The 25,279-nt window shown below is 36.3% G+C and overlaps 2 protein-coding genes across 4 annotated transcripts; one reads left to right on the top strand and one right to left on the bottom strand.

Moving 5' to 3' along the window:
* Positions 1-4,240: 4,240 nt before the first annotated feature.
* On the bottom strand, positions 4,241-13,443 carry LOC134651152 (uncharacterized). Its single transcript, XM_063506188.1, has 4 exons — positions 13,292-13,443; positions 6,384-6,504; positions 5,183-5,282; positions 4,241-4,477 (listed from the first exon to the last, which is right to left on the bottom strand). The coding sequence occupies exons 1-4, from the start codon at positions 13,331-13,333 to the stop codon at positions 4,360-4,362; spliced, it is 381 nt and encodes a 126-aa protein (XP_063362258.1). The 5' UTR covers positions 13,334-13,443; the 3' UTR covers positions 4,241-4,359.
* Positions 13,444-20,878: 7,435 nt separating this feature from the next.
* Positions 20,879-23,586, top strand: LOC134651151 (uncharacterized). Of its 3 annotated transcripts, XM_063506187.1 has the most exons (4): positions 20,879-21,016; positions 21,397-21,520; positions 21,982-22,237; positions 23,285-23,409. In XM_063506187.1, exons 1-3 carry the CDS (start codon positions 20,978-20,980, stop codon positions 22,233-22,235), a joined length of 417 nt encoding a protein of 138 aa, XP_063362257.1. In that variant the 5' UTR covers positions 20,879-20,977; the 3' UTR covers positions 22,236-22,237; positions 23,285-23,409. The 3 variants fall into 3 exon arrangements, with proteins under 3 accessions (XP_063362257.1, XP_063362255.1, XP_063362254.1); XM_063506185.1 differs by lacking the exon at positions 21,982-22,237 and having other exon boundaries at positions 23,285-23,586; XM_063506184.1 differs by lacking the exon at positions 23,285-23,409 and having other exon boundaries at positions 21,982-22,611.
* Positions 23,587-25,279: the final 1,693 nt, after the last annotated feature.

The following is a 25,279-nucleotide window of genomic DNA, read 5'->3' as shown; positions in this document are numbered from 1 at the left end:
TGTGTTCGATGCCTGGCTTGCGGGCAAATTTGGTTTCCATATTAATTAGGAGATTGGCTTGGTTATGATATGACTAAATATTGGTTTTATACGACATTTTGAATGAAAAACTACCGCTTAGTTAGTTTGCGCTATTAACCTTTTGGATGCCAATGACCGATATATACGCACCGCAGGTCCAACGCCAAAGACGCCTTAATCGGTCATAGACCACAGAGCAACATAAACCTAGGTGCATATGCATAAAGTTCAATTTCAGTTTTGACATTTCGGTGACGTGGCGTCTGAGAGACAGCTTTTGTGTTTGACACAGCGTCGAAAAGGTTAAGGATAAAGATGATATCTGGGGCATTGTCTATGAAAAGGGACCTTATTGTCGATGGCGCTTACGCCGCACAGCTTCGCACGGCATTGTATTTATATCGGAGCATCGTTAATAATGACGTAAGCGCCATAGACAATAAAGTCCCTTTTCATAGATAACGTCACGTCTAGTTAAATGCGTGTGACAGTAAAACTTTTTGCCCTACTCAATTATAAGTCAGAATTTACTAATAACTAATAGGTTGACACTTCCCTGATGACACTTCTCGGTACGAAGTGAAACATGTCGAGCGTTTTTCGACTTAAAATACGTGAGTGACCCGTTTCTAATATATTTAATATGTCTTTGTCTCACGGAAGTTTTGTTATTAAAATAACTAATAGGTTTCTAATGAAATAAGTTTAGTAGTTATTTGTTTTACAAGGGGGCAAAGTTGTTGTTTAAACGCTCGTGCTTTGACACCCGAGCAAGCAAAAGATTCCAAAACTGAAAAGGTTCGAAAAATGAAATCTTGAGCGTTGAGAGGATTTTAAGATTTTCAAGGCACGAGGGTTGAACAAATTTTTCACCACACCAACGCGACGAAAATACTATCTGTAAAATATCAAACTTTCAAATCCAATTGAACGTTATTAGATTTTTATAATAAAAAAAGTAGATTCTATCAACCAACATAAGGAAACAAGTTAAAAATTTGCATTAAGTAGATTACTTTGCCTCACATGTGGATAAAATGCAACTTTCTCATAAGTTTTTGAAGAATCAAGAGAGCCTTTACCAGTTGGTGTGGTGAAAAATTAATTTAAACGAATAAATATTTTTAAGCAAAAGCGGCTGACATTTTGTAATGGAATTTATTCGGATCCAAGCTAAAGTTGTAATGTAACAATTAATTACCGTAAAACGGGGTGAGTAGGTTTCGCCGGGAGAGGTGGGTTATAAATGGGAAGAGAAGGTTTGAGAGGGGGGTGAGAAGGGATTTTAAGGCTACTGCTACAAAAATAATGTATTCCAATTTAAAATGGAGCTATAGTAATACGCATATAATAAAAAAAATCGATCCAACATTCTTCCAAAATCACCTTTGTATGAAAAGCCCTCTCACCCCAAATACGAGGCACTACGGGGTGAGGTGGGTTTTCCTCTTTATCGTCAAAGTTATGAAATGGAACTACCCAAAATAAAATAAAATCTAAGATACAAACGTCCGGAACACTTATTATATACACCATTCAGTTTTCATATGTAAAAATAAAATGTTATCGAGGTTTGAATTTCAGTTTTGACCCTACTCACCCCATTTTACGGTATTGCACCATTTCTAATTAGATACTTAATCAACAGCTGAATTAGCATCGCTCAGATTGCAGCCAAAAACATTAGAAAGATTTGGATATCTTGCGAATTTGCGGTGAACCAATATGGACCCCTTAATTATTTCGTGCATGGAATAGTAATGTGTCGGTTTCTAAAATAGCTTGTTTAGTGCAGAGACAGACGGACCGACAGCGGCAATTACGCGACCTGTAGCCGCGGCAATGATGGCGACCCATTCATTATTCAGGGACAATACGAAATAGATGCGCATCCGCTAAGCCCCGTGTACATTATAAATGTTGAATAAAGTTTTAAGGAGGATTGTTTAGAGATGCGGATAAGTCCATTTATATTTTAAGCTATTTCTAAACCAGTCGAAAATTCTCGAAACCAATTTTTTCTACATTAAAGATTAAAAAAACTGGCCAAGAGCATGTCGGGCCATGCTCAGTATAGGGTTCCGTAGTGACCCTTCCGTCACAATAGGCTAAACTGGAGCAATTAGTATTTTATAGAAGGTTGTTAACAAAGGGATGAAATGATGCTTGGTGCCTTTCACTCGAGTTAAATAAGCTACTTTTCATATCGAATACGAGGCAACCATAGAGACAAGACAAATTTGCATAATGAGTACGAGTAGGCCCCGGTGCTTAATAATAGACGTATGGCCATATTATTTTCCCTAGAACTTACTTTCAATCGGAGACAAACAGATAACGAATAATCATTAAATTGCAATATTTATGAAAAAATACACATTTTAGGAGACTACAGTAATTTTAAAATGATTTGTTATTAAAGTATTCAAAAATCGGGATTGCCTCTTACTTTTAAATTTTTTACTTTTTCGTTCTAAAACTGCCATAGCCAACGGCAATGACTAATTCAGCCTATAAATCTGTTTTAGAGAAATTAAATATAAATAACAATTGAATGAGTTTTTAAGCATAGTTTATATATAATATTAAGAGTAAATAAGAGCGGGGGCTTTGTTCGCTGTCATAATTTTTTGAATGTATATAAATATTTATTGTTAAGTAATAAATAAATGAAAAAAAAAGGTACTTCGGAGACCTCATAACTGCGAGTCCGTTGACAGAGAAACGACGCAGCAATGCCGGTCGTAACATTCGGTTCCTCAACGTCATCATATCTCTAGAATAGAATAGAATAGAATAGTTTATTTGTGTAAAAAAGGGTATAAATTGATGTTACATAATATTGTTTCCAGTCCTTAATTTACCATAATACACGGCGTACAAATATTCTTAAATTACAATCTAATATTAAACTTCCATTAAAATGTCACGTTGAAAAATAATAAATTACAATTAATAATAAAATCATAAATTGACAATATCATTTAGAATTATAGTTTGTCTAGTATAAAAATGTACAATCATTATAATCTATCTCGCTATATAATATAATATGTGTGTAGATTAAACAGTAGCCATCTGCAAGTTTTCAGTTTAGATAACGGTACCTACTTAAATCGTGGTAGGTACCTACTTTTAAATATGATGGCTAAGCAGTACGGCATGTGACTATTAAATGGATGTCTATATTTTAGTGTTCATCTCGATACGTTTTTTGGATTTTTGTTGGAAATATTATTCATTTGATATTTACCGACTGCTCTTCTTCTTCGGTGAAGAAGAACATCTTGAGGAAACAGGACTTAAGGTTTTCCTCTGGATGGCAAAAGCATATGGCAGTCACTAACATAGAAGCTAGTGCCACGTGATAAACTGGTAGTAGTGATGACAAAGAAAAAAAAAATCAAGAAGGTAATAGGCATTTAATAAAATAAGTTCAAGTTTAAACATTTTACGAACATAGACACAGATTTGCAGTTACGAGTATAATAATACGTTGCATTTTATAAGCTCTAATTGTATAGGTACGTAAAATTGATATAAACATAAAACTTTAAATGCCGTTGTGACCATAAATGGACAAAGATGTGAAAACTCTTAGAAGTATTAAAATTGTCGAAAATAAGTTATTATAGTCTATCTTATAATTATAACCTTGCAAGAGACGGACTAACAAGGTATTGTGAACGCATTATAATTATTAGAACACTCTATGGTTTGTGTATCCGGTTCCATTTTTATCGACTATCACTAAGCCCGTCACTTTCGCACTTACATACTTGTTAGAGCGTGACAGGCATGGTGATAAATGATAAAAATGCGACCGTGCTACTACCTACATGATAATTATTGTGCTGTAACGCCTACATCAATCTAGGCATGTACGAATTGTTTTCTTTTTACCTATTGGTGTAAAGTAGTAAATTATACACCTATTACGTTTTTACGAAATAATAATATTATAGATTCTATGTATGTGCCTGCCTAAAATGTCTTATATACCTAAAATATAATAAGCATATATATAAAGATAATTTATCCATAAAATGAATACCTTTGCAGGTGAGTTAGATATCTTTAATATTTTGTCTTAACTGGTGTTAACAGTCCTCGTTGTTTTATTCTACAGTGTGTATTAATTAATACATATTATGAGTTATGACAATTGATAGCTAATCTCATTTTCACTGTAGGTACAATTTGTGCTTGCTGTTGTATATAATTCAAGATCTGATAATTTTAGATCGTTATAGTCTTTGGATTGTATTTGTCTTGAAGTATTGTTAAAATGTTAAGTATTAAAGTAGTCCTTGCTGGCTTAGAGCGGGAAGTGTCAGCTTAACCGCCTCGTTGAGTAAGGACGGCGTCCAAGAGCAGGACAGCGCCGTTGATGATGGACAGAGAAGCCTTCGCCAGGTTCTTGTTAACGAATTCAGTCCTGGAGGCATTGTGGAACCTGAAAATCAAATTTGCTGTGTTTTTATTTTGTATTTTAAAATTAAAACTCAACTTGCGTTATTCAAAAACTTTTGAAAGGATGATCTTGTCAAGATCAGTCCGTCCGTCAATCAATCAAGTCATGCCCGTCCATTTCTTTGATAACTATTATATTTATAGACTCTAGTTTACTACAAATACAAGTCTCTTATTTAATTATATTCTACTTTCCCCGTATTTGGAATGAAGATTAGAGAGTTTAACTGGTGTGAAATGTATTCTGACTCGGCCTTATGGCGCCCTCACTTCGTACGAGTGCCAAAATATCTCCTCAGAAATGGGTACTTACCGTTGGTTTACAAACTACTATTGCATTTTTGAGAAACTGGAGTTTTGTTAAAATATTATGAAACAGCGAGCTAGTTACGAATATAAACTAGAGGTATTATAAAAAGCAATGACCGTGAAATCTTTTGTGGGGCGTGAAATTTTTAGTCTCTTACGTGACTAACTTCATTGCAAAATACGTGCTTCAGGTAAACTTCCGAGAGTTACGATTAAATAACAAAGATTTGCATACAAAAATGAAAAACTTACGTTCATCAAGAAACTTAAGACCAATTCATAGGTACTGTAGGTAGTTAGGTAGTGGCACCTTGAGTTTTGAGACCAAATATAGCTAATCCGAAAATTACAATTAGGTATATTAGTGAAGTGGACTCACCTGTCAATCAGGATCGCGCCGCTGGCAATGAAGAGCCCTACTCCAATCAGCGTGTAGAAGACGTCTACGCGCTTGTGGGACGGGGTCTGAAGGATGTAACCTGAAACCAACATGCAACTGATTTAGTACTTTATTGACCGAAGCGTAGCGAAGGTCTACGTTTTGACTCGGGCATTTTGCTTTTGTATGTCCGGATGTTCCCCTCTACAGGTCACAATTCTCAACCGATTCTTGTGAAATTTTGTGACCAGATTCTATGAGTAAATAATTTTTTTTGTCGATCCCGTTTTTGGAAATTTTCAAAAATGGAGTTGTGATACATCGCGCTTAAACAAATAGTCGTATCGATATCATAAGAAAAATTGTATTGCTGGTTTCGGCGGTATTTAGATATTTATTTTCTACTCGAGAATGAGTAGCCGAATTTCGTCAGCTTAGCTAAGAACTATCATGGTGCATTTTGCAAACAATCACTTTTTTTGTTTGCACACAGAAAGTCTGGGTTCGATCCCCAGTATTAAGACATAACTTTTTGTATTTTTTTTTTCACTTAAACTTCGTATTTTTTTTTAATAAATTAAAATCTTTGTATTGTTGATTGATCAAACCGCTGTGTGGCGCTGTCATCGTGCACGGTCCCAATAAGCTATGCTCGCGAGGTTTACAGCTCACAGAGCCACTAGTATATCATGGTTGTAAAATTAGAGCTAGCCCGGCAAATCGGCTAACTGCAATCAAGGTTTTTAAAATTTCATGATTCTTATCTTGTGAAGGAAAAGAAGCCAACTTGCTTTAGGTAGAACATCGATTTTTTATGTGGCCCCAATTTTAAATTAATACTCTGTACTGTAGTAGGCCCCAGACAGCTTCAGTAAACTTTCAACGTTTTGCTCGTGACAAGAAGTATCTAATTCTGGCCTTTCTGATGGTTAAATTTTCTTACTATTAAGTGCCGTTTAATGTCACGCCGACCAGATAACGATCGTCGTAGATCTGTACGGCTACCATCGGTTCGGCACTGACATAAACGCCGTCGAGAACGTAATTTACTTTGTATACATTTCGCTCGTACTTGCAGATTAGTGCAAACGAGATGTATAGAAAGTAAATTACGTTCTCGATAGCGTAAATGTCAGTTTTGACACTGTCAGTGACTCATGGTACGGGCTCTGGGTAAGTAAGTAAGTAAGTAAGTGCTTACCAGCGGCTGCGCCGGCGATGACGATGAGGTACCCGACGAAGGTGCCGGTCACCAGCATGCCAGTTTCCACGTCTCCGTTAAAGCTCACGGCGTGTATTCCCACGCAGGAGCATGTCAGCGCCTGGAAGCAATGAATAGACATTTAAGATACAAGAAATATTTATAATAAGATAAATTACCTTATTCTTGTTCTTTATTCTGTCTATGAGGTAGTTGTACAGTTTTTTTTCCATGAAATTATATTAACCTTACTTATATCTATCTATCTAATCTATCTATGTAATACCTTTAAACGAGCAATTCTTGTATATTTATTTATTTATATATTTCGGGCATCTCGGAAATGGCTCTAACGATTTCGATGAAATTTGGTATATGGGGGTTTTTGGGGCCGAAAAATCGATCTAGCTAGGTTTTATCTCTGTGATGAAAACGCGCATTATTGAGTTTCTATAGGTAGGTATATTTTCCGAGCAAAGCTCGGTCTCCTGGATATTGTGTATAAAAACTTAATATCTTTAGAAAATCCATTGCTCAGATAGAAAGTTTCAATATTATCATGCAGGTCAACCATAATAAGTAATAATTATGTAGGTACGTACGTAATATAAGATGTCAAGAGAAATGCCGACCTATTATATTACCTACTTACTTACACACCTTGTAAACATCATGCTAATTAACTCTACCCTGACACGCCCTGTGTTAAAAGCATTTGTGACGTCAGCGTCAACAATATCGGCATAGCTACATATTTACAATTTAGATATTTACATTTTTTCGTAGACCTTATGTCAAGATTATGGTCACTACGTAAGGCCAAACTCAATCTGACCTCAATATCGCGAACGTGACGGGCGACAAAGGATAAATAGGCACAGTTATGTATCACTTGTTCACTATATTTGGATCAAGCTAACTCGACATGGCATTTGCAATGACAACAAGTGGTAATGTCATCATTAATTTCAGATTTCTACGAATATGACGTTGGGTTATATTTAAGTCGGCGCAAAGTTACCTTAGACGAACTCTATTTTTGCTTGTCAATCGAGCAATCTACGGCGAAATATTGTATTGACCGTTGCCAGTCACGGTGGCGGCGAAGGATTAGGTAGAGACACACAAAATGTTAAGAGGAGGAAGGAAAATGACAATAGCATAACAAATGGGGTCAGACTTAACAATAGCAGAGGACGTGCTTGTACCTAGGTCTACAAGAAGGTCGTAGGTGACAGAAGTTCCTTTTCCGGTAAGGCGTCATTCACAAAAATAAATGGTAAATGATCTCATGCTTGTATCACGCGAACCTCCTGTTGTGAGTAAATAGGTTACTCGTACGATGACTTGTTTACAATGAAGTAGAGACCTCAACTTGCGTGAGTCACAGTGATTATGCGAAACAATTTAATAAATAGTTTATAGGGATGATGAATTCATTAAACACTCGTGAAGTCATTCCTTTTATAACCAACCGGCCTTTTGCGTGTAGATATAAATTATGATATTATGCCTATTTTGAAAAAAATAATATCGTAAGGAGAATATGTTTTAAGTTAAGGTCAAACATTTTCGAAATACTCGTATGTTCTACTCGTATCATAACCTTACATCCAGAATAATGAAATTTTGACTTTAAGTGCTCCAATTAGCTAGTCAGTAGTAAGACAATTAGCACTAATTTATAAACGAATTATAGTGTACATGCTACGTTACAAATTGCGGTCAAGAATTCAAGATGAATGTACGCATTTATCTTACAAATTAAGATAAATTAATTAATTTACTATAACTCCATAAAGTTAATTTTTGTTCCATCACCACATGCTTATTCTGAGTATTGTAAAAACATATATTACCTAAGTGTTATATTTTACTTAAGTATGCAAACGTTAAAGACATGTTGGCAAAACGTACTGTAAATACTCATTTAAGCTGCTTTTTTATCAACTTCTTATTTGATCATTTACATTGTTACTCATTGTCGCCTTTAGGTACCTATCATATTATTTAACTACAATCAATTCAATATGACGAATACACCTAAAATGTGGATAACTCTCTAATTAGTCTAGGGCACTATTTACATAGTAGGCTAGGTGCTCAGTATACTATACCTATAAAATTATTTAGGTGTATTACAAATGCCTCATTAACGACTTATTTGCTTAAGTACATTACGTGTAATAAACAGTCAAGTGATGTCATTTAGCGCCATAATTGTGCCGCGATAATACATTCAAGTCAAGTGTCGAGGTCGGCTATCAACAGGCCTCGCGAGGACAGCTTATCTGATGAGGATTAATTGATTTCCAAAACTGTTTAGACTCTTAAGTAGGTAGTTAAACTTCGATTAAGGCGTCCAATATCGGACGATTCAATACCAGCCCTCTATATGTACCCGAATTCTGGAAATAATACCGATATTGAAGATGACCATTTAAAAAAAGTAAAATCAGTTAAAAATGAACAGTTTTGTCCATATGTAGCTACCTACTGATAGTGTGCAATCTTGACTAAGAATCTAAAGGTCAGTACGAGGTAACTACTGCAATAAATGTCTCCAGTATCAAGGTTAATAAAACTCGTACCTATAAAAACCAGAAAAACCCTTCTTTAGGCCAATTTATTATTATTCAAGGATGTACTTAGTAATTAATTGTGAACGGGTATGTGTTATAAAAATAAATAGGAAGCACCGATAAAACTTGAACATTATTTTATCAGGTTATTGAATTTAGTCCGCATTCGAAAACATATTCAAATACAACACACGGTTCCTACTTAATATCGTGATTCCGTGGCAGTCATGTTAATTAATCCAATACGATAGTATTATTATAAATGTGGTTGATTATGAAAATTTAATTCAAACTAAAAACTATTCAATAAGTACTATTCAACAGACGGTTCACCGGACGGTTTACCAATGCGTAGGTATCAATTGTATGAACGTAGGATATTTAATGGGTGCTTGTGCCATTTATTCCGAGTCGTGACCTCATAAAGGTACATAGGTATTAAGGTAATCGTGAGAACTGAGGTGTGAGGGCGCCAACACACACGTGTTAGTTAAGACTCGAGTCTAGAGTCCTGACTTTGAGGATTCGATTGAGCCAAAATTTGTATTACATATTATCTATGTGAATCCGGTGAAACTGCAATACCTATATACATATTATGATGCCATAGAGCAGATCTGATGATGGAGACCGACGAAGGTGATCCAGGAACTCTATGATAATGCAACGTAAACGGATTGACTTTGAGCTCATTGGAATCTCCTCGATACTTAGTGGATGACCGTTTAAATGAAAGTACAGTCAACAGTAAACTTTAATTTTAGTCAAAATACCTAATTCCGCAGACAAAGTCATGATGTCGAAACTTGAGTTCGATCTTGTTGGAGACTAGTCTTCTGTGGAACTTTGAATGCTTTTTTGTTATGCAAAAGATTTTAAGCGCAATATATTGTAAAACTGACTCTAACTTGGCCTTGACAATTTGCAGGTACCTTACTTGCAAATTGTCGAGACAGATCCATCAATGTATCAGTTGTTAACTCAGTTAGGTACTGAAAGGATCTAGTTTCCGTGACCTTTTTGAGTGGGCGCCGGTTATTTTGTACAATCAATGTGTAAGTAGGTACACATTATGAACCGTATTCCCCAGACTTACGTTCGAAAGCGTGTACAGTGTACATATTTCTAGACGTGACTCGCTGCGTGTCATCATAACCAAGAATACGGGCAACGTCAGAGAAACAATCGACGGCATTTACAAGAATTACGAATTATAACTAGAAGGTCGTATCTGTATCCACATTTTATACCAAGTTACGATATTTTCGCATCAGACAGGATTAGATAAGTGCGGTCATGGTTTAGTACTAGTGCTATATTGGTACAATCAATTAATTTCTTTATCACTAACGTGCTAATCGTGAGACAATGATGATGTTATTTTACTTCGACGAATTTAGAAGATAATCGAAGTGCGTGATGCAAAAGACTGTTGTTAATTTTTTTCGATAACAATGAGCTGTCAAAAGCTGCTGACTAGAGTTAGACCAAGATAAGTCTGCAACCATTTTGATAGCAAACGCCAGTGCGAGTGTTATTGTAAACGTCAAACTTCTATGAAATTACGACGTACAGGTAAATAAAATAACACTTGTACTGCGTGTGCTATCAAAATCGTTACAGACTTATCTTGGTCTAACTCTAAGTATTAAAGTCCCAATAAAACAGTTATTTACTCCATTTCGTAGCCGTATGGCAACTTCGACCCTATTTTTTCGCATTCTGCTGTTACAATGTAAGATTGAGATCATTGAGATGAACGGCATTGCACAATAAACTTGTTCGATTATGGAGCAAGCAAACTTCAAAAGGACGACGTGCGATGCGTCGTCAGGGTCAAGCATGCTTTATGCGACCTCGGGTGACCATACAGTTTTTATAGTTAGGTAGAATCAGTTGAATGTATGGTTAACATCTAGACATATATATAATTGATAAATGGAATTTAAAATACTGTTACTTGCAACCGATGCATGACTCACAGTTTTGCTATTTTTATCATTCAAAGGAAATAGGTACATTTAAGTTGACACATGCTTGTTTTCATTCATAATCACATACCTATAGATCCTATCTTAGGCACCTACATTTGTTTTGTTAAAGACCTCCTCAGATATTTATAGAAAAATAGAAAATATTTATTTGGTGTAACACCATCATGTCGCATGATAATTACCATGCTCGATCGCCTAAAATAGCTGAATAGATTGTGGAAACCTATAAAATTGTTAGCTGTGCCGTAAAGATTGTTCGGCTCTACTGGGCGGTAAATGTTGTTGTTTGAGCAAACAACAACATTTCTCTTTCACCATCTCCACAAAGTAAACAACTGTGGGCGGGCTACTATACGGAACAATATAAGAACTTGTACCAAAATTAAAAATGTACGGCAAATAAGGCCCTAAAACCTGTTAAGCGCTTCATAAAGCGGCTTCATTTCATATAACAACTCAGGTCCAATGAAACGACCCTGAAATACGTTATAGCCATACGTAATCGGAGGTCATACTCGCACTGTTCGGCTGTGACGCAGTGGTTGGTAATCTTTATGATGGGCACTGTTCAAGGGAAAGTGAACGTGCCTTTATGGATACAGTCATGGAGAAAGTTAAACTCATTCGTATTCATAATGGCTTATCAGCATTATGTGCTCGAGGCCTACTGGAGTTGTGCTTGAAAGAGACGGGTAGTTTATTATGGTAACGTTTACATGTTATTTTACTTGATTTGATGGACTCTTTCAGTTACCTATAACAGTACATTGAACTTTGACCTAGATTATTAATTGTCAAGATACGGCTGTGGATGACGCACCTTTTTGTACGTTTACTTTTTATACTTTTATTGTAATTTTGAATTCTGTTGTTTTTATAAATTATGTTCTTTTGATATGATATTTTTGTTCAGTCTTCTCTCAGGTTTCACAAAATAAACTACCTATCTTGAACTAGTGCGCCTATCATTCATATTTTGGTCCTTCGAGCCGGATGAAACTACGACTGTAGAACTATAATAGGTATAATATAGGTAGGTACTTATAGTAGGCAAATGCAATTTAGCTGACTTACAGGTCACACCCATGGCGACCTACTCGAACTTTAATTTCATGGTTAAATAAATTGTCCCAATCTGTTTAACAAAATGCATCAAATCGGTATTAGCAATGTACCTAATTAACCTATCAAATTAATAAACGGAATAGCTTCTTTTCTTAAGGAAACTTACGGTTAAGTATGTAACCGGCGCTACTCGTAGTATTAACATTATCATCATCATCATCATAACTTAAGAGCTTTGCTCTTGTCGGTGGAGTAATCGCCAATCATTCCTTTCTTGTGCCAGTCTTTTAATTTCCTCATACGATGTATCATTTTTTATTTGGCTAAGATAAGTTATTCTAGGTTTCCCTTCTTCTCTTGTCTTTTCAATCCTGCCTTCCAAGATGTTCAGGAAAAACTTGTCATGCCGTATCAGGTGTCCTACTATCATGCCTCGCTTCGCATCAAGCATCGCTTTTATCCTATCATACTCAGGAGTCTCAGGACTTCTTCATTCGTCTTCCTCTCATTAACATTATACATTTATTAAACTTTACTTTGCGAAAAAGTATTGAGGTAGGTACCTAGGCAACAATAAAATATGAAAAACATGTAAATCATAAAATATACTTAAGTATCAGGTATGACGCATACATACTTAACATGTCGGTTATCTTGGACCTATTTTGTATTTCTCAACAAATATCTATCAATAAGGATTGATAAGACCATCCTTAATTTCCTGTTATCAAGGTTCCTGTTATCGAATTAACTAATCCATGCGAGGTAAAAATTGTAAAAAAAGACAAACAAGACAATATTACAAACTGCCCATGCGTAGATAATGCACTAATCTCTACAAACAAAGTCCAACGTACAGTCGCGGCACCAATCTCGAATAGAGAGTGAATGCAGGCTGCACACTACACACTATAACACTGTGGTATAATATATTTAATATAGAAGTCATTGACGCACCAAGGGCACAACAACAACAGACGGGTCATTGCTCACTGAAAACGAAAGTGGAAAATTCAATCTTGATTGTCTAATAATAGAGTTGTGTTTAGACTATACCTGCTATTTAATCTAAAACCACTGTCTATTTACCTCAAGACGTTAATACGCAGCACTTGCAGCAGTAATTAATATAAACATTTATAGTCCATGTACAATGCATTAACGAAATTATTATGACTTCAAATTTGGAATGGGTGAATAACATCCGGAACCCGCAAAAGCCAATGGCAATGTTACTAATGTAACATTAAATTAAAAATAGACTCACCAGCTCCAAGAACTTAAGGATGGACAGTCTGCTGATGGCCATTTTGAAAATTTAAAGTCTGACAACACTGTTTGTTTACACTCGGCGAGCGCTCGGCGCGGGTACTTGTTGTGAGGTCTCTGGGTGAACTGGCGTGGCGCGAGTTTCTACTACGGCGCGCGGCGTGGCGTGACGCCTTCGAGGGGATGAGATCATCATTCGTGTGCCCATGGCTTTACTATTCCGGAACTCATAAAAACACGTCCCTATCCTATAATAGTTGCTCGGAGTCAGGCGTTAGCATCAAAGCATTCGACGCCGGCCTAATATTTTTATATGCAGCTTGCTTCTATAATTAACTTTCTTTTTGTTTATATTGGTGTTGGGAATATCTTCGTGGCTTAGCTACCGTACCGTCTCGTAAAATGTGGGCGTTGGCTTTAGTTACGGGAATATCCGTAAAACCCAGGATATTGTGGTGACTCTACATAGACTGTCTTTCTTGCAGTATGGTGACGTCATGAGCGACTCAATCGATGAGGTAGTTTGACCATTTTTGTCCGATGAAGGCTACAGATGGGCAGGGCTGTTATTTTCAAAGCTTACGAGGGGCGTTCAAAATATTCTCGGTATTGATATCTTACGACCTGTTCTAAAATTTCTTTCGTTACTGGCCGCTAAGGTTTATTCATTGACATTAAAAAAAAGTATAATTCGAACCGAGATAGTCTTTTGTTTTTCTGCAATTGCTGAACAAACATGAACATCATGTGCGAATTGACAATGTTAACTAAATTAGAACATCGATGCGTGATAAAATTCTTGACAAAACAGGGTAAAAATCAAAAAACCATAAAAGAGGAAATGGATTGTGTTTACCGTGAGTCTGCTCCTTCTTTATCTACCATTCAAAAGTGGTCAAGCGAGTTTAAACGCGGAAGGGAGAGTATTGAAGATGACCCTAGACCTGGCCGGCCTGTAGTAGCTACTTCACAAGAAAATATTGATAAAGTGGAAAAACTTATATTGGAAGATGGTCGAGTGAAGGTAAAATTTATAGCACAAGTAACCAATCTCTCTATTGGTACCGTACATGATATTATACATGACCATCTTAATATGTCAAAAGTAAGTGCAAGATGGGTTCCGCGAATGCTGACTCGGCTTCAAAAAGACATGCGTGTAGCTTGTTGTTCCGATTTTATCTCGGAGGAATAATCATATGGAGTGGTGACACGCACTAATTTCTATGTGAAAAATTCTGCCGTTTTCGGCGCGGGGGGCGAGGAACGCACACAAATAATGTAAACACTAATGCATTTTTTGCATGCGTCGCTACACACGCACACAACAAAATTATCAAACACTAGCATAAACTATATTCACACAAATACAAGAACAAACACAGACAACACTGTCCGTGAACGACATGATGTCAGTTCTAAGTAAACGTAGAAGTGCGAGGACCCTGTCGATAATATTGTCGATATTTTATTGACTGAATTTTAACTGTCTGTTTTAGTCAATTATAACTATCAAAAACATTACATGTAATAATAAAAAGGTGCAAGTCTCGCAACGCTTCTACTACAAAAAAGTTTTGAGATGTAATGCTAATGTGAAAACAAGTCGGTTATTTTAATCAGTGCCAGGGGGTGTTAAAACCGTATCAATAAGATATCTTTAATTTGTAATACGTATAATGACTTTGCCATCGCACGGCCGCATAATGACATAAGGATCATCGACACCTATTAAAAATAATTCTAATAGAACATAACGCTAGCACTAATTGCAGTTTGAGCATTACACATATTTACGAGTACGGTACGAGTAAAGCATTATGTGCGATTGCCAAGTCATTATATGTATTACAAATTAAAGATATCTTATTGATACGGTTTTAACACCCCCTGGCACTGATTAAAATAACCGACTTGGTTTCACGTTACATCTCAGAACTTTTTGTAATAAAAGCGTTGCGAGACTTGCACCTTTTTACATGTAATGTTTTTGATGGGATCTCATCTCTTTTTGTAGACAGTCCTTCTTTTCGGGTACTCATACCCATACTATGTATACACATATCATAACTAAACACATCTTTATTCATACTCACATCGTACATACATCGTGGTGTACTTACCTTTACCTACTATTTGTGGGAACTGCAACAGTAACTTTGTAATAGCATATATTTATATGGAATTACAAACTTACTTATGCAGTTCTTAGATCTTTAAAACGTGACTGATATTGCAATATTTTTAGGTTTTCGATGGCTTGATAAGCTGAAAACTACTTATGTTTAAAATTTATTGCATCTTTTGGAAATCTAAAAAAATAAATCAAAATAACAATATATTTATAATGTTCATATAGATTTTATCGATATTGGTTTTTATGGTGTCCCATCGCTAACTATGGTAGAGTGATACCAGAGTAATAAATTAAAAGTGCCTATTTATGGAAAATTACGGCAGTAAAAACCTTAAAATAAATAAAATACAATACAAATATTGGACATGTCAAATAAAAAATATACGATAGAAACTAAGAGAAAAATGAATTTTCAAACAGTAGTAGGGTAGGTGCGTTAGTTTTCGCCCAGCTCTAGTTTTCGTCCGCTTGACGAAATTGAATATAAATGTACATTGCTGCACAAATTTGGACTTAATGCAATCCTTAATGTCGAGACACTATATCTATCTACATAAAAAATGTATTTGGCAAGTAGCAAATTAAATATCAAATATGTTATTTGCTAATCTGTCATGTGGACGAAAACTAGAGACTATAGCATGGACAGAAACTAGCACAATGACCCTATATCGGTAATATCACGTTATTTATGATTTATACTATTTATTTCATTGAATGGATTATGTTGATATAAATATGAGGTGTTATATAAAAATAATGTGTTATATAAATTATATAATAATAAGCAACGCAAATTAGAAGTTAAGTATACCTAATGAATATTTAGAAAGTCTTCTTTAAATATTACCCTAAATTAGATCTAGTACCATAAAGTGGTATCACTTTCAGATTGACAATGTTTTTTAGTTTTTTCCTAAATTAGTGCACTATTTGATAATATTTACATGTAATAGTATTTACATATGAAAAGAAACGTGTTCTTTAAGTACGCTAGATGTGTCCGACCGGTTTTTACAGGAGAAAACGCTACAATTCGGCATTTTCTGCTCCTAACATTCCACTTAGACTGACGTTTACTGAATGGCGTATGACGTATGGCAACTAGTTTTATATAACCTCCTTGACCGGCGGCCGCCGACTATTGGCAGAGGGGAACGCCTGTTAATGGCGGTTCCTATTGGTTTATTATTCCGAGGATTTTATTGACCTGTGCGGTGAAAATCCTGATGAGGTGCTGCAAAAAATAGTTACTGGAGATGAAACCTGGGTTCATCATTATGACCCAGAGAGTAAACAAGAGTCCATGCAGTGGCACATTAAGGGTTCAGCTCATCCCAAGAAGTTCAAGGTCATCCCTTCAGCTGGCAAGGTCATGGCCACGATATTTTGGGATTGTGAAGGAGTATTACTAATCGATTATAAAGAAAAAGGTGTAAATATCACAGGACAGTACTACGCTAACATTCTACGTCAATTAAAGGATGTAATTAAAGAAAAGAGGCGAGGAAAGTTAACCAAAGGTATTCTGCTTCTGCATGACAACGCCCCCGTCCATACTGCTCATATTGCCAAGGCAGCTATTGTTGAATGTGGGTTTAAAACTGTTACTCACCCACCGTATAGTCCGGACTTAGCCCCCAGCGACTTCTTTTTGCTCCCCAATCTTAAAAAGGATCTGCGTGGAAATAAATTTTCTGACGATGAAGCATTGAAGGCGGCAGTGGAGGAGCATTTTTACACGAAAGATAAAAAATATTTTTACGAGGGATTAAAAAAAATAATTGATCGATCTTTTAAGTGTATGAACATAGGGGGGGAGTATATTGAAAAATAAAAATATCAAACTTTTCGTACTTGTTTGTTTTCATTCTCATACCGAGAATATTTTGAACACCCCTCGTACCTTTAAGTCAGATAACTTGTAGGTAGGGTTGCCAACCGTACTATATTATATAGTATTGTACTATATTTTGGCTATCTGTACTATATAATTTTGGAAAAATATATAGTACGCTAAAATACTATATTTCCGATTAAACGTATTTTACACTATTTTATCTAAAAGTAGGTACTATATTTTTTTGAAATTACTATATTTTTGATGCCTTATTCTGGAAAATACTATATTCCACCAAAAAATAGTTGGCAACCCTACTTGTAGGTGAAATCTTCGATTACCAACAGTAGGTATAATAACCTATTGATATTGAGCCCGAGTAAGTGTATAACCTATTGATATAGATGTATTAGATGTCGACTAAGTTGGGCGCGGGAACCCAGCTAATACCTAGAGATCCTAGAGTAGGTAAGATTTGTGTTTAAATCCTAGGTAAAATGGCAGTTCGACTGAACAGTTTACTATCAAATCTGCCCAACCCAACTCAATTTAATACAAAACTAGACAATTGAATAAAATTCTACAATCGAACAGTATTTCTGATAAGTTTTTAATTTGGGATAAAAACAAATAGGTACTGTAATAGGAGGGTTTTGCCCAGCATTGAATATGTAAGCTCGATGATGATGATTGAATCAATTCTTCTGAAATTATTCAATTAAATTAATTTGTATGCGTTATTTGAAATGGATGCGTAAGTAGGTAGGTATATTAAAGTAAGGAAACTGTTTCAGTTGAAGTGATAAACAACTAAAACAACAGACATGCACTGTAAATAGCCCACTTATTAAACTCAAGATGAGTCATACATTCATACATTATACACAGACAGTTGAATTTTGATATGATTGCAATGCTCACTTGAACCAGGTAACTCATTAATTAAATATTTTCAGTTTCACGCAAGCACATTTCCCACTAACAAACTAAGAACCTGTTTTAAATAGGAAGTCCCAAGCTCGACATAATGATCGGGTCCAATATTTACCTCATTGCTTTGCTTGTTTTTGGTATTTATTAGATAATCACCAATACGAGAATATGTATGACAATTATGTACAAAATATGACATCATAGTGCTAACTTAAGCCAAAGATCATTTATAACAAATACTTAAAATTACTTTTCACTGACAATTTATCTTACATTAAATAGGTACGTTCGTATGACGATTAATTATTTTTTACACAACAAATTTCTCTTTTCTAGGGTTCCGTACCTCAAAAGGAAAAAACGGAACACTTATAGGATCACTCGTGTTTCTGTCTGTCCGTCTGTCACAGCCTATTTTCTTCGAAACTACTAGACCAATTAAGTTGAAATTTGGCACACATTTGTAAGTTTGTGACCCGAAGATGAACGTGTAACGTAAATAAATGAATTTTTCAAACTATATCGTGTTACATATCAAATGAAAGAGCTCATTGTAAAAATCTCAAATATATTTTTTTTAATAATTTTAGGAAAAGCAGTTATTCCAGAAAATAGGCAAAAAATGACCATTACTGAAACTACTGGGTCTAAAATTTTGAAAAAAATACACAAAATAGTTCTTTACCTAATAGATGACAGGAAAACCTATTGGAAATGTGCAGTGCAGTGCAGTGTGCTATGTGGAAGCGTGAGTCGGACTTAATGTACGGAACCCTTGGAACGCGAGTCCGACTCGCACTTGGCCGGTTTTTTTTTCTTATTTTGTTTGTACACAAAAATGTAGTGTTCCTCTACTATGGAGACATTATCACCTTATCATATTCCCACGCATGCTGCCGTATTCGAACTTCAAGATATTCACAAGAGACGACACGTAGGTACTAGATCCATTCTAGATACGTTATAGTTTAGATTTCAACTAGTTCTCTTTTGCAGCGCAATTCGGGCAACCAATGTCACTTTTACTATAGATCGTGTTAGATATCTATTAGATGTGAATTAGATCTCTAAGTAATATCTTGTGGAAATCGTTCAAGAGTATCTCCAGAATCGCGGAAATGTCAAATTTGACAGGTTAGATCTTAAACATATCGTTATCGTATTTTGGCGATGTCTAAAAGATATCTAATAGATGTCTATTACAAAATCCGAATCGGGCCCATGATCCTTGACTGTGATTCAATCACAATAAATTGCCTCAATGTTTACACCATATCTAAACAATTCGACCTTCGAAGCTAGCTTATGATGTTAGTTGTCTAATTAAAGCGTCTCAGTTAAACAATAGTACGCACTAAAATAGAATTTTTCTATCTTATGTAGGTATCCAGGCAGGCAGGCAGGCTTTAACTATTGATAAAAATAGATAGATAATATACAACTTCATTCATACTTAAAAGAAACCGTTTTTTCTTCTTAAACTACATACCTACACCTCATATTACAAGTACCTACCTACCTACTTAAACAACTTTGGTCCATCCAACACTCCTGTGATTGAACCGTAGTCTGTTCGGAAAGAGGAGAGTCGTGGAATGTATTGGGCCCCATACATTCCACGACTCTTCTCTTTCCGCACAGATTCTACCCCACCCGAGACAACCTAAGGTAACCATTTATTTTATTTATTTAAAAAAATGTTTAGTACCTAATGTAGCTAGGCAATCGTACAAAATAAATCTCAATTTTTCGCTGTTATTCGATATAACATTAGAGATAAGAATTAATATTGTATAGGTAACCATACATTACTATATGAGTCATAATGTTACTTGAATTAAATAAATGAATTGAATGGATATAAAATGTATGTACCGCAAACTCGGGTTACATTAACCTTAAGGGGTAACATTACCCACCCATACAAACTTATATTATTGGCTAAATAATTGATTAAAAACGACATCAAGTGTAATTCGTTTAGGGTAATCTTTGAGTATCGATCTAATTAATTTAGTACTTATTTAATTGAATAAAATTGGTTTTTATTAGTGGGTATAGTTACCCTCTAAGACTAATGCTGGGTTAATGTAACCCGAATTTACGGTACTACATGCGCGCCATGTACTTTACAGTATTTTTAACATTCACGCCATCTATGAATAGTCTTTAGAACTTTTGAACAACAAGTCCAGGTATTTAGTTGGTTTTGCTTTTGTACACTCACACTTGTTACACTTTGAGCTAACCTCAGTAGATGGCAGTGTAACTTTGGAGTCTGCATCTAGCAGAGAAACATTTGCTTTTCTGCTAAGATACTTAGGGTTCCGTAGTTAACAAGAAACTCCATAGTTTAATCTTACAAACCTTAGGTTTAACTTACTGAGGGCCATACTAACCATGCCATGCAAGCACCATCCCACTAACCCGGGGTTAACCGGTTAAACCTGGAGTTACCATGGTAACCAGTATAATTTGACACTGACGGTTAACCCCGGATTAGTGGGATTTGGTGGGATGGTGCAAGTGGCGCTAAGAAACCTTATTTTCAGGTTTAATTTATTTCAGGTATAGAATAGATACGAATTCGTCATATTGTACCTACCTATTTTTCAAATGATTTATGTCGTTTAAATGTCTGTGATAAAAAACGTGTCTATATCATAACAGACATGTGTCAAATTTGGTTGTCATGTACTTAAATTAATAAACGACATTTATTAAATTTACTTGCAATTCATATTTATAAATTAGTTTTAATATAAATTCAAACAATGTTAATACCTACTTGTCTAATCAAACTCACTGAACTTGTAAGTATTTCTAGAGATCTATTAAATATCTGATAGAAAAGACACAAATTGAATGGCTGGGTTGTTTACTTATAATGTGACGATATTGTTACCATTAAAATGTTGTTATTTAGATGCAATAACATAGTGTCGGACTTTTTTTTAAACAAATTATTAATTGAATAAACGAAATGCATAGCTATTTCCGTCAAGTTTTGATCCTTTATTTTTATAACATAAGATGGAAGAAGACCTTAAGATATACGATGAATTATGTTTGGTAAAGTAAATTTTAATCAAGCATAGGTTTTTAGAATCAAAAGGCATTCTTAATGCAGACATGCGTCATCATTCTAATTCCACCAAAACTCTGAATAAATAAATTCCTCGTATTGTTACAGCTTTTAACAATAGCTTGCCTAGTGCTTCACCACTACAGTTACGACCTCACAGACGTGCCCACTCTGATCCTATGCTCCGGGACGTATGTAGGCTTCATAGTGGTACTTTCGGGAGAAATTGTTGGTAAGACACTAATATTTTCCATTACAGATAGGTATAAGTTTTTGATGGTCGACCTCTACAGTTGTTATAACGTGCTAAACTATATTTAGGGTCAGTAGGTTTTAATAAAGAAGTCGCATTTATACAAACACCGTCAACACCACGTCCATTTTATTGTGATTTTATCCATCTTAATACCTCTATTGCAAGAATATATATTACCCTACCTAAATATTTTTCGATCGCTTTACGACTAGTAGAGTTTTATTCGCGAGAAATACGATCAGGAACAAATCCATCGAGGTTTGCACCCTGTACCTAATTCAGTGGCAGGGCGTCCAAAATATCCATACTCCCACTTTTATAATTCGACATTCTGTTGTCTTATTTGCTGCCTCTAAACCCAAAAATCTAGGACAACAGCCGGACGCCACGCCACTGCTGTCCAATACCTAGGTAAGTAACAAAGCTGAACGTTCTAGGGGAGATGATATTTGCGCCGCTGGATCTTCTCCAAGACATGTATTTTGGCATTGTGGGCATGGTCATGTTCTCCGTGTGTGGCGGGTTGGTCCTCACCGCGCGGATGAAGCCCTCGATCGTCCCTCGCACCGGAGACCCTACAGCCGGCACTGTAGCAGCAAGCTTGGCCCTTCTCAACGCTTTACTCATGTTTCTGGATCTGAGCATGGGATATTTGGACTCTGAGGAATTTAACGAGGAAACCAGCGTGTGATAGTAAGCTTTAACGTTGAGAAGTGAACTTTTTAGTAAGTCCGTGCCGCTCAAAAATGCAAATGCAAAACGAATAAATATTTAAATCCGTTCGAACGACCCGATATGCTCAGGATTACGGGACTGACAATCGATATCCGGCAGCTTTTCCTGTCCTAGATTATTCACAACAAAAGTGCACTTCTCGGCTTGTAGCTCGTTTTCCATGTCATATATATTATCATTGCAGTGTTTTATGAACTTTTATGATAAACTCAATTGTTTGTATAAATGCGACTTTTATGGTAATTAAAACCTCCAAATGAAATATTTGATTCCTTATTATTTTAAGCCCATGCATTTATGGCGATAAAGCATAATTTTAAAGGATGCGATAACTGGAAGACCTATTATTACTTTATCCAATTAACAGTTATTTTAATTTGGAGAACGTGTAGGTACTCTCTTAGGTTAATCTAAATCGTAGAGACTTTTTCAACAGAAGAGGCGTTTAGGGAACCATCAAGCGGGATTAATTCTAGACTAAAAGCAGGTTTTTATTTCAGCTTGCGCCTGTTCATTTTTAAATTTAAGTTGTATAGGTATTACTCGTATCATTCTTCTCAGAAACGTAATCATTCCCGATAGTTACCTATTAAAATAATAATAATTTAGCCTATATGCGTCCCACTGCTGGGCACAGGCCTCCTCTCAAGCACGAGAGGGTTTGGGCTATAGTCCCCACTCTAGCCCAATGCGGATTGGGGACTTCACATACACCTTTGAATTTCTTCGCAGATGTATGCAGGTTTCCTCACGATGTTTTCCGTCACCGAAAAGCTAGTGGTAAATATCAAATGATATTTCGTACATAAGTTCCGAAAAACTCATTGGTACGAGCCAGGATTTGAACCCGCGACCTCCGGATTAAAAGCCGGGCGTCATATCCACTCGGCCACCACCGCTCTCCTACCTATTAATAGGAGAGATGAGAAAAAGGTACAGGTTTTAGTATGACGCCTGCATCTTGGACAGCTTGATTACGACTGTCATTTCGGGTGACTTTACCAGGGGAGGCGGTGTCGGCGACATCAGACGCGTTCGTGGACGCGTGGTGGTCGTGCGCCGGCGCCGTACTGTTCGGCGCGTGCGGCGCGCTCACGCTGCTCGGGTGGCGCGACGTGCCCGACTGCCCGCGCCGGACGCAAGCGCGCGCGGCCGCCATGTGCGCCATTGCCGCCACCGTGCTGCTCATCGTTGACGCGCTACTGGCACTCTGTGCCGTCGACAAGGATGATCTCAGTTCTAAGACCAGGGCCAAATAAAAACGTAAAAATATAATGTAATTTATACAATCCCGCCGCGAAAATATTAGGTGCCGTATGGAAATTGCATAAAAAAGTAACTTGAAGGCATTTTTGCTATTATTTTTCCTGGTCCTTTTCGTTATACATTTTCGCGGCCATAGCCTTTATATTGTAGTTTATTACTACCCCTACCCAATGTGTGCGCGTACGTGTGACCTAGTTCGGCTTGTATTTGTTTGAAGAGTTCTGTTTTTATATGATAAAAGTCTATACTTAATTAAACATTTTTGACATACTCCAGTTTCTTATTTTTCAATTTAGGATACGTAGACGGAGTAAACATCATACACAGACCCAGCTGACTATCGTAGTGTAAAGATAAAACGCCAGGTTAACTAACTGAAAATAACACCAGTCACAGGCGTATATTTATTCAGTAAACAAGACCAAACGTAAATCCGGGCTCCGCAGCTTGCAAATACTGCAGTCATGAGACTGCAAGTCAGAATTATTCATGCTATGAGTATATGTTTCTTTCTCCTAATCATTTTAGACGCTCGTCGGTTGATAAAATCTTATTACGACTTTTTTTTCTGCCGTTTAACAATTTTCTAAAACAGATCATATTTAAAAAAAAAATAACTTATAGTTGCTAATAGTTAATATTAAGTTAATTTCTAGTAAAATGTATAACTTCATTTGAATAAAATACAAAAGTAATACAAAAATACAAATTCAAATTCAATCTTATACTTGCTAGGACATTTATCTAGCAGACTACTAAGAAATAAACCTTATTACGATATTTGATAAACGCACTAACGTCACTTTCGCATAATGAGTCAATTAGGTATAGTTTAAGTTCAATCTTTTCATGGTAAATTACCAGAATGATCTGGTCATTTTTGGTCCCATCTTTAGAGGACGACAAATTTCAGGGAACTCTTTAAGGGTTAATTTCTGAGGGGATAATTTGGGAGTACCAAGTGTACCAACATCTAGTCTGGTATTAGGACCCGCATTAATTTCATTCATGGGTAATCTGGCGGGAACGAGTCTAGGAGAAGTCCAGTTAGTCATGCACACAGGTAATTTGTTGTAAGTTGTTAGGTTTAGCCCTAGTTCAGGAGCTCTGGATTTGGTTGGTTTTTTGTGCGAGCTGGCGACAGAGGCGGTGTCTTCCGCGCAGAGCACGCGGATGGCGTCAACGATGAGCACGGAGGTGGCGGCGAGCGCGCATATGGCGGCGGCGCGCGCGCAGTCGCGGCGCGGGGAGTCTGGCACGTGGCGCCAGCCTTGCAGCGTGCGGGCGCCGCACGCGCCGTACAGCGCAGCGCCGGCGCCCGACCACCATGCCTCGATGAACGGGTCTTGCTTGCTTGAGACCATCTCACCTGTGCAACCATTAAATTTTACTTGTGATACGGCGGACAATACATATTAAATTGGCATTTATGGGTTACAAATATTTAATGTTTCAAAAGATTTCATGCAATGATAGCCTGTTGGTAAGGATCTATTTAGTGCCACTATTGCATTGTATAATATATTATAATATTTAATAATTTATTATATTTTTTCGAACTAACTAATTAGGTGAAACGATAAATAACACAACACAGCCTCAATAAATAAAATTGTTTAATCAGGGTTTAACAGAAGTGCGAGTGTAGGAAATACTGTCTTCAGATAAATTTCTAGTACGCTTCAAATTCAAAAATAAATATCACATTACACCGCCTATTGCTCATAAAATCAT

Source organism: Cydia amplana, chromosome 9 (assembly GCF_948474715.1).
Source record: "Cydia amplana chromosome 9, ilCydAmpl1.1, whole genome shotgun sequence".
NCBI lineage: Eukaryota > Metazoa > Arthropoda > Insecta > Lepidoptera > Tortricidae > Cydia > Cydia amplana.
The sequence above is the reverse complement of the archived record's forward strand: the minus strand, read 5'-3'. Positions and strand labels throughout refer to the sequence as shown.

Coding starts and splice junctions, on each gene's coding strand:
- LOC134651152 (XM_063506188.1), bottom strand. CDS start 13,333: ATGGCCATCAGCAGACTGTCCATCCTTAAGTTCTTGGAGCTG. Junction 5,283..6,383: donor CATCGCCGGCGCAGCCGCTG/GTAAGCACTTAC, acceptor TGTTGGTTTCAG/GTTACATCCTTCAGACCCCG. Junction 4,478..5,182: donor GGCGCGATCCTGATTGACAG/GTGAGTCCACTT, acceptor TTTGATTTTCAG/GTTCCACAATGCCTCCAGGA.
- LOC134651151 (XM_063506185.1), top strand. CDS start 20,978: ATGTTAATACCTACTTGTCTAATCAAACTCACTGAACTT. Junction 21,017..21,396: donor TAATCAAACTCACTGAACTT/GTAAGTATTTCT, acceptor GTATTGTTACAG/CTTTTAACAATAGCTTGCCT. Junction 21,521..23,284: donor ACTTTCGGGAGAAATTGTTG/GTAAGACACTAA, acceptor TGACTTTACCAG/GGGAGGCGGTGTCGGCGACA.